The sequence below is a fragment of the Sesamum indicum genome, linkage group LG6 (genome assembly GCF_026168435.1).
Source record: "Sesamum indicum cultivar Baizhima isolate 11 linkage group LG6, ASM2616843v1, whole genome shotgun sequence".
Lineage (NCBI taxonomy): Eukaryota > Viridiplantae > Streptophyta > Magnoliopsida > Lamiales > Pedaliaceae > Sesamum > Sesamum indicum.
The window spans coordinates 23,030,583-23,043,444 of NC_142662.1; the positions used below are offsets into that span (position 1 = coordinate 23,030,583).

General features: G+C 33.9%; 1 protein-coding gene across 1 annotated transcript; it reads right to left on the minus strand.

Moving 5' to 3' along the window:
• Positions 1-342: 342 nt before the first annotated feature.
• On the minus strand, positions 343-4,006 carry LOC105163744 (G2/mitotic-specific cyclin S13-7). Its single transcript, XM_011082193.2, has 9 exons — positions 3,712-4,006; positions 2,484-2,610; positions 2,320-2,380; positions 1,991-2,209; positions 1,759-1,884; positions 1,425-1,673; positions 1,174-1,335; positions 909-1,090; positions 343-721 (listed from the first exon to the last, which is right to left on the minus strand). Exons 1-9 carry the CDS (start codon positions 3,746-3,748, stop codon positions 577-579), a joined length of 1,308 nt encoding a protein of 435 aa, XP_011080495.1. The 5' UTR covers positions 3,749-4,006; the 3' UTR covers positions 343-576.
• Positions 4,007-12,862: the final 8,856 nt, after the last annotated feature.

Consider the following 12,862-nt stretch of genomic DNA (forward strand, 5'->3'; position numbering starts at 1 on the left):
ATGAACTTGTAATAAAACTGCATTTTAGAAAGTGAAAAAAAATCAGTTGCTTTTCACCAAACATGTTACTAACTTCTCAAAAAACACTTAAATAAAAAAAAAAATAGATTCGAACAAATATTTTTTAAAAAAAATATTTCAAATAACTTCATATTAAAGAATTTTAGAAATTTATTACGATAACACAAAATATAGTCCAAAGTACAAGTTACAAGACCATAATATTTGTTACTATGAATTTAAAAGTTTTTATTCCAATCCTTCAATCCAAACACAGCCGTATCAAAAATTGTATTTGTGAAAGGGACTTTGAATTTCCAAATGTGGCTTTAAACAAAGGAATTATGAACAAATCAAAATGCATTTCTACCAAACTTTCTTGACAATTCAATCCTCGGAAAATACACAAAAACCCAACATAAGTAAGTTGGCCTGATAGCAGAAAGAGATCATTGACAGCCTAATTATAATCTCAAACTGATACTATATGTCATTTGTCTTGTCTGAACAATACATAGCGCCCGTCTGAAACAACTCAAAGGGGACGCGGACACACCTTTTGTTGTCTTCGCAACATCAGCAGCAGATTGGGAGAAGGCTTCTTGCTGGTGGAAACAAAGCAACAGCACCCCTTTCCGGGTTTGAGTATTTTCTCAAAACTGCTTTCAGCTTGTTTTCTCCAGCACCGGAGTGGAAGCTCACCAAAAGCCTTGCACACTCCCTGTTACATCAATACAGACAAGAGTTTTAGTATATAAACTGTAACAAATATGTAATAAGGAATAATTACACCGACGTTCCTGAAAAATTTAGTTGAAGTAATTGAATTTCCTAAATCGAGGGATTCTTCTCTTGTAATAACTTAAGGGGTGTGTAGTGTCTATAGTTATTTGGATCAATTTACGTACATCAGCTGATCCTCAGAGTAGCCGGTGTGGTGATTCAGAGTTTCAGTCCATAGGGGAATCCGGTTAAGAGTGCAACGTGCAGCGTATACAGCAGAAGCAGCAAGCATGGAGGGACAATACGGTATGACGGCAGAGTAGTTCATCAAACCAAGTTCAGCAAAGAAAAATGTCATGTTCTCCATCTGCATCGTCGACAAATAAATGAATAAGCCACTCACATTCAGCTACTTCAACTGGAAATTACATTGCAACAACCATAAAATACCTCTTTATCAGATGGAAGAGAAGCTTTAATGTATCGTACGAGAAAGACGTATGGAGTTGGAACTGTTAGATACCACTCTAGTTTCCCAAGAATTGCTTTCTCCATGAGAAGCACTTGCTCTCTGACATAAGCATTGTCCGATATAGCTATGAAGTCGTTGACCTGATAAAGATCGAAAACTTGGTTAACTTTATTTGCAAACACGAGCCTATTTCACATTTGATCGAGCAAATATTTAACATCATATATACCTCCGGCGCCCATATCTCTTCATATTTGCAAGCGATTAGCATCGAGCTAATCCCTACCAATTGAAGTTCCCTTCTTGGAACAGTTTTCACCGAAAGGAACCGATCCACTATATTAACTGTAAGGTAGAGACTCTCAGGCATCAGTTCAAACTTCTTGTGGACTTCAATCAGCCAGTCGACGAGAATGGCTCTCATTTTTGAGTTCATTTCCGGCTGCGCGTCTATGTAATCGTGCACTCGCCCATCGCCCTGAACAAGGAGAATGAAAATACATCAGACGCCTACATGATCAGAGTAAACAAGCACAATTAGAGTGGCTAGTGAGCCCGCAGACCTCTGTTAGCTTATAGAAATTGTAGATATCCTCAACATACTCCACGGCTGACAATTCATTATCAACATCTGCTGCATCGATGTCTACTATTAGATCCTTTGGTTTCTTGGTAACTCCACAAGCAGCCTGAGAAAATTGGAAAAAATTAACATTCAAACAACTACAGTAAAATATATAAATCGAATATTGTTCTTGAATTTATATTGTAGTAAGACAAAGAAGGTATCGAAACCTTGCTTCGTGCAGTGAGGACAGAGGTGAGAGTTTTGTTGGGCTTTTTTGATGATCCTTCTCTTAGTTTCCGTCCACTCTTGCAGCTTTCATCTTCGTCCGGACTGATTACAATTACAGCCTCCTTCTTCGGCTTCAAGGATTCCTTCTTATGAGGCACGGCGGGTTTCACAGCACCATCTTTTCCGGCCAAATCATTAACATTTTCTGCCAGTGGTTTCTGCATAGTTATTGCAAAATTTTGTTATCTCACCAATACTCAAGAAAATTAAAAAAACAACGTTGAGAAGCTCCGATCAATTGGAGTCCTTTCTATTTTTTTTCTTTAACCTTGCTGTTGTTTTTCTCTTTTGCTGCTTGTGCATTTGCCAGCAATTGTGCGCCAAAACTCCTGAAATCAGAAATGATGGTAAATTCTTTGTTACTTTTTTCTTTAAACAAAACAAGAACACACAAACACACACACATGTGTGTGTGTGTAGAGAAGTGAAAACCTTGTTATGGGGCGGGCGATCTGAGGCTTCCCCTCAACAGCTGGTGCAGTTACGAAGTTCCCAATATCTCCGAGAACTCGCCTATTTCTGCCTTCGGCGTGACCGTTCTTTTGCTTCCCTCCTCCAACTGATCAAATACAAGAAGACTAATCATAACTTTGCTGATAAAACTGGGACAAGTTGTCAAGAATTCAAGTTAAAATGTCCCTCGTAAGAGAATAAATCAATATCAAGAGAGGGATAACACCAAAGCAAATCCAAGAAACAGAAGTCCCAAGGTGTAATTATGCATCAAATGAAACTAAACATTGTATCTTGTAATAATTCAGATCAGAACACAGAGGAATCCAGGAAGTCAACAATTCTAGTCTATCCCCAGGAGAAGAAAATTATCAAGAAAAGGGAATGTTGATAGCCCAAACAAAAGTCTAGAACTCTGTTCTTATGTAAGGATCACAAAACAAGTATATACGCAGCAAATCCAAGAATAATTAACGAAATGCCTGGTACGAATTAATATCAACGGATCATGAACTATTACAGGAAATTCATGCATAAACCTCAATTTAAATCTCGGCGAAATACATGGAAAGAAAGCTGAACCTATGAACTTTTAAGCATTGATCAAACCTGATGAACAGAATATAAGCATGTTACGGAACAAAACAAAATGAAGAGGCCTCGAGAAAATATTTCTACACTATTCAGATAATTTCTTTACAATAATATGTAAATATCATCTTTAGAGCTCTTTCTTCACACAAATTACAGCAGCCCAGTTAGTAAAATCATTCTGCTTTTCTTTCCCCCCAAAGGAAGAGGGAGGCAAAAATAATAGCCCCGCAAACAAAAAGAACTACTTATCGACAACTGTTTTTATGTTTAAACGAGCAAGAATTTTGTAGGATCAAAAGCTTTCCATGTCATAAAGAAGTATTTCATCTTAGCCAAAGTTCAAAACAAGAAATGAGACAGAGCTGCTCTCACCATCAATAGATAGTAATAGACGAATAGCAATGGAATAAACAAACAAAATTCAGCAACCCGCAAGATAGTCTTTGCACTGTAAAGAAAAAGAAACCCCACTAGAATTCCTTCAAGAATCACACTGAAACACCCTTAAATTCTAACAAAAAATGGATCAGAGAGCCCAAAAAGTTTACACCAACAAAGAAAATATTGAAATAAAATATATCATTCAAAGATAAGCATTAATTCTCAGTTCTACCTCTAACTTGCTCCGGAACTACAGCTCTAGAAGCCATCACTGAACCTGATTCCTCTTCTTTCTCCAACCCTTCTTCTTGGTCGTCGATTTGGGGAACCCCTCCAAGAAAGACGACAGAAACACCAGGAGATCACCGCTGTTCGCCTCTCCTTTCTTATGGGTTTTCTATCGCCACAATTCACAAACAGCCCCTCCCTTCTCTCTGTCTAGAATTCCCTCTTTCTCTCTCCAAGATTATCTTTTTCTGTACCTTTTCTGGTCGTTCTTGTCAGAAATAGTGATGAAGAGGAGACGCACATTAAACGGCGTGGTATATAAAATGTGGGCGAAGTGGAGGGACGCCTCTTAGGCGTCAACGGTCATATTCTCCATCTTTGAATAGGATCCGTTGGATTACTGAGAATGGATGGTTCTGATCGGGTTTCTGGTTCAGCTTTATGGGTTTGTGTAAACCTTACTAGCCGTTAGAAGGGAGAACAGTGGAGCCTTCAATTCTCATTTCAATTAATTTAATTAATGAGTTGCTCTCTTTCTACCTAAATTATGGAAAATCATTTCTTTTGTTTTTGGGCATCAAAACCATATTTTAATTTAATTTGGAATTTTATATTAAATGGGTTTCCAAAATATTAAACATATAAACTAATTAATTTAGGGTTGTTCTTTAATTGTTGTTTTAGGGTTTATATTTAATTTTGAGATTTTTTATTGGCTCCTACAACTAATTTGGCACAAAAATATTTTTGAAAAATGTATAAATTACTTTCTTCTAAACCTTCACAAAATATTGTTGCCATATTAATTAGAAAAATAAAAAGGATAAATTTGAAAACAACAGTCATTTTTTTCACTTTAAATTCTCTTAATATGTTGTTAGCCATCAAGAAGAGCATACCTTGAATAAACATATATTTTCTGTGGGAAATTACACTACTTTTTTCCACAAAATATGAGGACCAATTTGATACTTTTTTTATAATTTTGGGACTAAATTAACAAAAAGAAACTTCAAATCATGGCCATATTTTTCATCCAAAAGTGGTCAATAAACTAATTTGGAAACAAAATCTAAAATTCAGAAATGCTACCTTGAGAAATGTAAAATCAAACAATTTAGGGTATTGCAAGTTTCTATAAAAATAAAAAACATAAGGTCATAAGCACTTAATTTTATAACATTTTATATATTTAATGGTTCAAGTAAATGATTATATGTATGACAGTTACTCATTTGTGTTTATGAGAGATTTGGACAAATTGATAGATAATGTTATTAAATTACTTTATTACCCCACTGTAAGATAAAATGGAATGTCTTGTCAATCTACCAATTTTTGAATTTACATAAAGCTCCATTCTTCATTTCCATGGCTTAATTCTTTGCTCAAAGTTGGATTCCCTTGCAACAAAATATTTCGACTGTTTTCTTTGCCTGAGGCAAGAAAGATGTAGAGTTCTTTCCCATAGATAAGTGATGTAATTATGGTTCAAGTGTGCTGGTGATCATATATTATTTCTGTGTTGCGTTTAAATTTTGATTTTTATAGACATTTTCCATTCTTGGTGTTGCACCTAACTTTTAATTTTTTTTCTTTACATCAGCGATGATTTCTTTTTCCTTTTAAGAAATGGAGAGGAAAAGAAAATCGTTGTGAAGAAGAACCAACACCATAGATACCAACAAACTGTCTGGTTTGGGCTTTAGATCTCTTCATGGGCCAAGTAAGAAGAGGACGCTTTCAACCTCCTTCATTTGCCAATCTATTTTCTGGAAGCACCCGCCAAGGTCGCTCGCCTGTCTGCTTTCTATGGGGCACTTGCCAAGGCCGCCCGCCTATCTGTTTTCTAATGGGCACCTACCAAGATCGTCCACTTGTCTGTTTTTTGGGGGCCCACTCGCCAAGGACACTTGCCAGATCCTCTTAGGTCTCTTGAGATGTTACGTGCCTCTCATTTCTTTCTTCTTTTTGGATCGTTTGGGTCTCTTTGGGCCAACCTATTTTTATGCACATCAATAGCCCCGCACTCTAATAAGTGGAGATTTCAACACTTATTAGAGTAGAAATCTTCAGATATGGAGTCCAAAGAATGAACTTTTCTTTTCTCCTTCTTTTTTTTTTTTTGTTTCGAACTCCTACCAAGAATAGCATAAGCATACCTAGAATAAAAAGAACTTACTTCATGCCTGTATGGAGCATGACCTTTTAGGAGGGTGCCTTCAAGGATAAGGGCTTAATGGGTAACTTTTGTACCTACTTTGATGTAGGACTTTATTTTTCTACAAGAGATTATTAAATAACAAAAGTATGTATATATTACGAATAGATCTTGCCCGAAGCAAAGTTATTGTGCCTCCTCAAAGGAGGGTTTATTTGAGAGGGGACCCTTCTTGGAGTAAGACTTAGGAACCTCACTGGAGGAAAAATAAGGTGTCAGCTGGAAGCAAGCTTTAGATGCCTCTGCAGAGGACGGCTTAGGTGCCTGCACGGGACAGAGCTTACAAGTCCCCCCAAAGAAGGACCTAAGTGCCTGCCTGAAGGAGGACTTGGGGAGCTTCCATGGAGGAGGGCATTTGTACCTGTGTGGAAGACATGGCTTTTGTACTTGTGTGGAAGATAGGGTTTTTTATGATAGGGATGTCTTCTTCATGAAATCCCTACAAGCAAACATATATTAACACATTAAAGGGGGTAAAATAAATCTGCAAAATTATTAAAATAAAAAATACTCCTTGAGGAAAACAGGTATGTAAAGATTTATTTGCTGAGGGGATGCCCCCTTGGTGCAGGATTTTTTTAAGGGGGATGCCTGACTCAGGGCAGGGATTATTCTTAGAAGAATTCCCTCTTGCTCTTCTAAGAGCCGTCTTGCAGATTAAAAATCAAATTAGTGGAACATTAGAACTAAACAATAATGATGGTGGAGCGGCTGAAGTTGGGCCTTGAACAGAGGTAGTAATCAGTCGTAGGAGGTCCTCTAATGTGAGGGGGCCGTCCTTTTTGGGGAGTCCTCAAAGGAGGTGTGGACTCCTTCCATTTATCTCATTTCCCACAAACGGTGCCAACAATGCATTCAAAAAATGCACCGGTTCAACTGATATGGACTATGCTCAAAGCTTGATGGAAACAAACGCCAATTCTTAAGGGATAACCTGCAAAAAAGGTGTTAGCACTCCGACACCCACGTTAGTATCGAATTTAGGAGAAAAATAATCATAAAAATAAAATAGAATGAGAAATCGTGATAGAGTAAGCAATTTTGTGAGAAAAAAATATACTAAAAGTCCAACTAGAATGCTAAAGAAAGAATAGAGAGTGATTTTTTGGATTCTAGAGACGGAAGGTGTCCTTCTTGGTAGACTGAAGAAGGCGTCACTGTTGAGGGGTGTTGAAATGAGAAATTGAAATAAAAATAAAGATTTCGTGAGTAAAATAAGGCAAAAGCATGAGTAAAACAAAGACAGTTTCCAGCTTCTTGAAGGTCTGTCTGTTGGAGGGATGCAGGTATCTGTGTTGAGGGATGTTGCATGTATTTATAGAGAAAGAGCCTCTCCTCGTAGGAACTTTCTGACCTGCATTTCTGAGAATGAAGGCGAAAATCTTGGGATAAGACACGATTTTATCTCCTCCTTGACTTAAGCAGCACGTCTTCGATTGGAGGAGGACTCATATTTCTGCAAGGACTCCTTCTAGGTCAAGGATTCCAACTTCTTGAGAGCGTATCCCTTCCCCTAGGGCTGGGCTTGGAAGGTAGGCCTCTTTATTGGGCCGATCTTAGTGTACTGGGCTTCCCTCTTGGGCTGAGCATGGTAATTTTCAACGAGTCATCCTCATCATAGATTGGTGGGCTTGGCCAAGCTTTAGATCTTTTCATGGGCCAAATAAAAGGGAAATGCCTTCAATCTACTTCCTTTGTTTTTTAGAGGGCACCCGCCAAGGCCGCCTGTCTGTCTGCTTTCTAGGGGGCACCTGCCATGTCCGCCCGCCTGTGTGTTTTCTAGGGAGCACCTGTCAAGACCACCCGCCTGTCTATTTTCTGGGGGTACCTGCCAAGGACGCTTACCAGATCCTCTTGGGCCTCTTAAGATGTTACGTGCATGTCGCTTCTTTCTTCTTTTTGGATCATTTGGGCCTCTTTGGGCTAACCTATTTTTATGCACATCACCATATTTGATTGTTTTTTTGTTGATTCTTCTACAAAAAAAAAAAAACATGACATACAGTGCAATGTGATCTTTAAGGGCATCATGACATGATGTTTTTTTGCATGTGATATTTTTTTCAATCAAAAAAATCGACAAAAATACTATCACATATGACAAAGTACAAATTTCACAAAGTTAAGATTGGTAATTTGATATTAAAAAAAGTTATATGACAAAATATAAAAACAGGCATAATTTAAATGACAAAAAATAATTTATCCCTATAATTATAGCCTTAATAAATTTATTTATCATTTTATAAAAAATACAAGATATTTATTTAATTAGGTTTAATTTTAAAGAATGACAATATAATTTATCTTTGTCCATCTTAGTTTCATACGGCCAAATTATTGCATAACACGTGATGAAAACGATTATGGGCCTTGTAATTATTAAAACAAGGAAAATATCAAGAATAGTATTAAAAAAAAAGTCTCACTGACATTCAATGTCTTTACATCCATTAATAACTTTTTTGTGGGACTACCATTTATATATTATTTATATTTATTTTTAAAATAATAACTTGATTTTTGACATACCAACACCATAGTGTATTTATCAATATGTTATGACCTTGTTTGATTAGTGTGATAAATTGGGTGGTATGACATGGAATAATAATTAATTTCATCATCTATTATATATTATTTAGCTTGACGTATAGTATGGTGTGATATTTTATATGATAATATAATATGATATTTGGCTGAAAGAATTATAAAAAATAATTAAATAAAAAAATACTGCTAAGGATGTCATTTTTTGACTTATTTTTATTTAATATTGTAGTTTATAAATAATTAGTGTATTTATTGAAATACAATTTTTTAAATAAAAATTCTTATAGAATACTTCTTTTTTTCTCCACATTCATATAAGGCAAAAGTTCATAATAGGGCATTCAATAATAATAATAAGAGAGCGAGTGTTTAATTTTTTTAAAAAAATTATAAAAGTATGACGAAAGTTCTATTTTTTGAAATTTAATACTAATCAAAACTCAAATATTTTTGGAGAGCTACCCAAAAAATGAAGTAATTTTTTTAATATATTTTATTATTAAATTATTATAAAAGAAAAGAGAAGTTTATGGTAAGGAAAATAATCAATGTGATAGTCTATTCCATCTCTTGATAAAATTGAATTCAATATTAATGCTCAACTCTAATATTATTGATGCGTCAAAAAACGCATGGGTCCAATGAATATGAACTATACTTAAAGTTTGGATCGAAACGAATCCAAATCCTGAGAGGGGGAACATGCAAAAAAGGTGTTAGCACTCTGGTGCCCAGGTTAGTTTCGATTTAGGAATAAATAATTGTACTAATAAATCGTAATGAGAAATCGAGAAGAAATTCGTAGGAAAAATTGTGATCAGAGTACAATTTGAATGCTAAAGTAAGAATAGAAAGTGATTTTTCATTCTGGAGGGTGTCCCTGTAGAGGGACTAAACCTATATACATAGAGGGCGTGCCCCCCTTTTATTGGGACTCTGCACACCTCCTTTATCCTTAGAAGAAATGGTCAAAATACGTGTGGACGAGACTTGACTTAGTCTTATCTTCAATTGATTAGCTCACAACACGCCTTTGGAGATGACTCCTTACATGTGAGGACTCCTATTCTGTAGGGAGTCCGTTTAGGGTTAAGAGCCCTAGGTTTTGGGGGGCGTCTCCTTCTCCTTAACTGTCCTAGTTGCCAGGGGGGTCTTCTTAGGGCTGATGTGGTCCAATATAGAAGCTGACCTCAAGGTTCATGAAATGTCACATAGGAGAGTATGATGCCACGTGGGAGAGTGTGCTGCTACATGTGTGGGTCTTTTAGACCGAATATTTGTCAGGCTTTGATCATGGTCCGAATAGGGGATGCCTTCAGCCTCCTCCCTTTACTAGTTTGTTTTCTGGGGGACGCCCCCCAAGGCCGCCTGCCAATTTGTTTTCTTGGGGACGCCTCGACAATGTCGCCTATCAAGTGCTCTTCGGCCTTCTAGGATGTTACAAACATCTCGTTTCTTTCTTATTTTTGGATCGCTTGGACACATTTAAAAATATATTTTTATGCGCAATATAATTATCTATCATACATAATAACGCCAACCTCACGAGCCCCTATATGAACTATGGTCACTAAATTAATATTTATCTATGACTCAATTATGAGATGCCACTCTTTTTTTGTTTTTCAGTAAATTTGTCTGTATTTAGACAGGGAGTTTGGCATGAGTCTTATCTATTTTTAACTTAGTCTATGCCATTAAAAAAAGAAAAGGAATAGAAAGCATATTTTCATTTAATTTTTTTCAATTAAACTAATATCATTTAATATTATTATCATATATAAATATATATTAATATATTACTGTGTCAAATGGTGAATAAAATACTACATATTAGTAGATTATTAATTTATGAATATTAATTATTAATCTCAAATAATTTAAGATGAATGATGTGTTGGTGGAATGATAAGATTGAAACCTCTTTTGTTCAAATTTTAATTTCTATGAAATTAAACCAATAGTACTGAATAAATTTTTATATGTTAAATTAAACAAATCTATAATATTATTATTAGTAAACAAGTCATTATGACATTTTGCCATGTGGATAAGTAATATTAAAATTTTGAAATCTAGCTCAGTCATATATAAAATATAGACTATATATATATGCACAAAAAATAAATGCATCTCAAAATAACTCTAATTTAAATAAAAAATAAAAGTAAATTATATTAATACCCTGAGCAGGGACGAAGAAAAGCCCCGTCGAGCCCTAGTGGCCGACAAGGTCTGGCGGCGTAGGTCTATTAGCCTATCAAGTCTTAGGTATGAACTTGGCTTGCCTATTAATAAAAATAATAATCAAAATTTGCATTAACTTGTTTGAAAATTAATTTTTTCGACATCCTCACATGTAGTCTCTTCTATATCAATTAGAACCGCATGATTTCCACTCAGTCAAGAAGAAAACATTTTACTATCTTGTGATATTCTCAAAATCAAGTTGTATTTCTTATCAAAATTCCTCTTGCTTGTAAATTTCAACTTGCCACTCATTGTCGGAATAATAATTCGTAAGAATCAATTTTACTTATATTATTGTATTTATTTAATTTATAAAAATTATTATAATAATTTATTTTTTTGTGAATTGAAGATTTTTATTTACAATCAAAATTTGATAGGGCTAAACCAAATTTCTAGCCTCGCTACTGTTCCTGAGGTTAGGTTAAATCACACAAACACTCTCCATCTTTTATAAAATTACAAGTACACTCCCCGAGGGGTGTTAGTATAATTTTTTATGGGGTATTTGTATAAACTTTGCCTTTAAATAAATAAGTAGTTATAATTACAACTATAACCTCATAGGGTGTGGCTGTAATTTTATAAAAGATAAAAAATATTTGTATGTTTTGACCTAAACTGAAAGAGTATCAATGTAATTTCCCCTTAATTATATTTTCTTGATGTTTATGGTTTTGAATTTCAAAGGGAAAACACTATAAAGAAGATTCTATTCTCATTCAAATGAGCTCATTGTAATTTATTTTATTATTCTTTGTTATATTGATATATTGATTGAATCGATGTATTATTCAGTATAGTAAGATGTTGATAATGTTATCGTGTAATTACTGCTTCTATAAAAGAATAAATAAATAAAACAAACAATATACGTAGACCTTTTAATATCCATATGGTCAGTTTTTCTATTAATCAACAACTATTTTTTATTCCACGCTAATAATTCAGAAATAATATTTTATGATAATTACATTCATTTGACTTTATATATATTATATTTAACCTCTTATAAGTAAAAAAATATTATTAAAGTATTTTTGTCAATAAATTATACAGAACGTTGAATGAGGGGGGAAAGTTAAAATTTATGTAAATTTTTTGTTGATATTAATATTTTCCATCAAAATTCCAATCGAAAAAACATAGCTGTAAACAAAAACTTGTCAGGGTATAAGTATAATTTACTTTAAAAAAAATAAATTTATATTTTAGAAAAAATTTAACTGTAAATAATCCTAAAATATTTTAATAGATATAATGGATAATCTATACTATAATTAAAAAATTATCGTAGCAATTTTTGAACAGCCAAATTTACTCTTTAAATCATTTCTTCCCTTCAAAGAAAATTTTGATCCAAATAATAATTTCAGTGTTTTTTTTAATAATCTCATCATCACAATTTTTTCGGAAAAAATGCAAGCAACCCCCTTGTGATATCGCAAATGAGCAAATTACCCCCTTGTGAAAAAATAAATAGTGATTTACCTCTCTATATTTTTTAAAATACAACAATTTACCCCCCTGTGATTTTTAAAATGAAGCAATCTACCTCCCTATATAAGGAGGTAAATTGCTTCATTTTAAAAAGTATAGGGAGGTAAATTGCTATATTTTTTTCATAGGGAGGTAATGTGCTCATTTTTAATATCTCAAGGGGATAAATTACTATTCACCCCAATTTTTTCCCTCTCATCCTACTACTTCACATTTCTTTCTCTCTCTCACTTTACTTCTCCGTGTTTATTTTTCTCACAAATTTTTATATTTTTTAATAAATTTATAATTATAATTTATTTTTTTATTACCTCATTCCACGTTAGTTTTTTTTATGGACTTCTTTTTTTCTTATCCTCGCACCAGGGTTGTTTTTATTTTATAATTATTTTTATATTCTATTATAATTTTTTTTTATATGCTCGTGATGCCAGTGATGTGACCGATGACTAATTAAATAAAAACAATCACGGTAAAATTAATTAAAGATTAAAACTTTTATCAAAATACAATTACAATAAAATTTATTCTTGAATATAAATATTAAATATATTTACATTTGAAACACAAATTTATCCTGTTTAATCACATTGCCAAATGTGCAAGATAAATCTATACATACATATATATA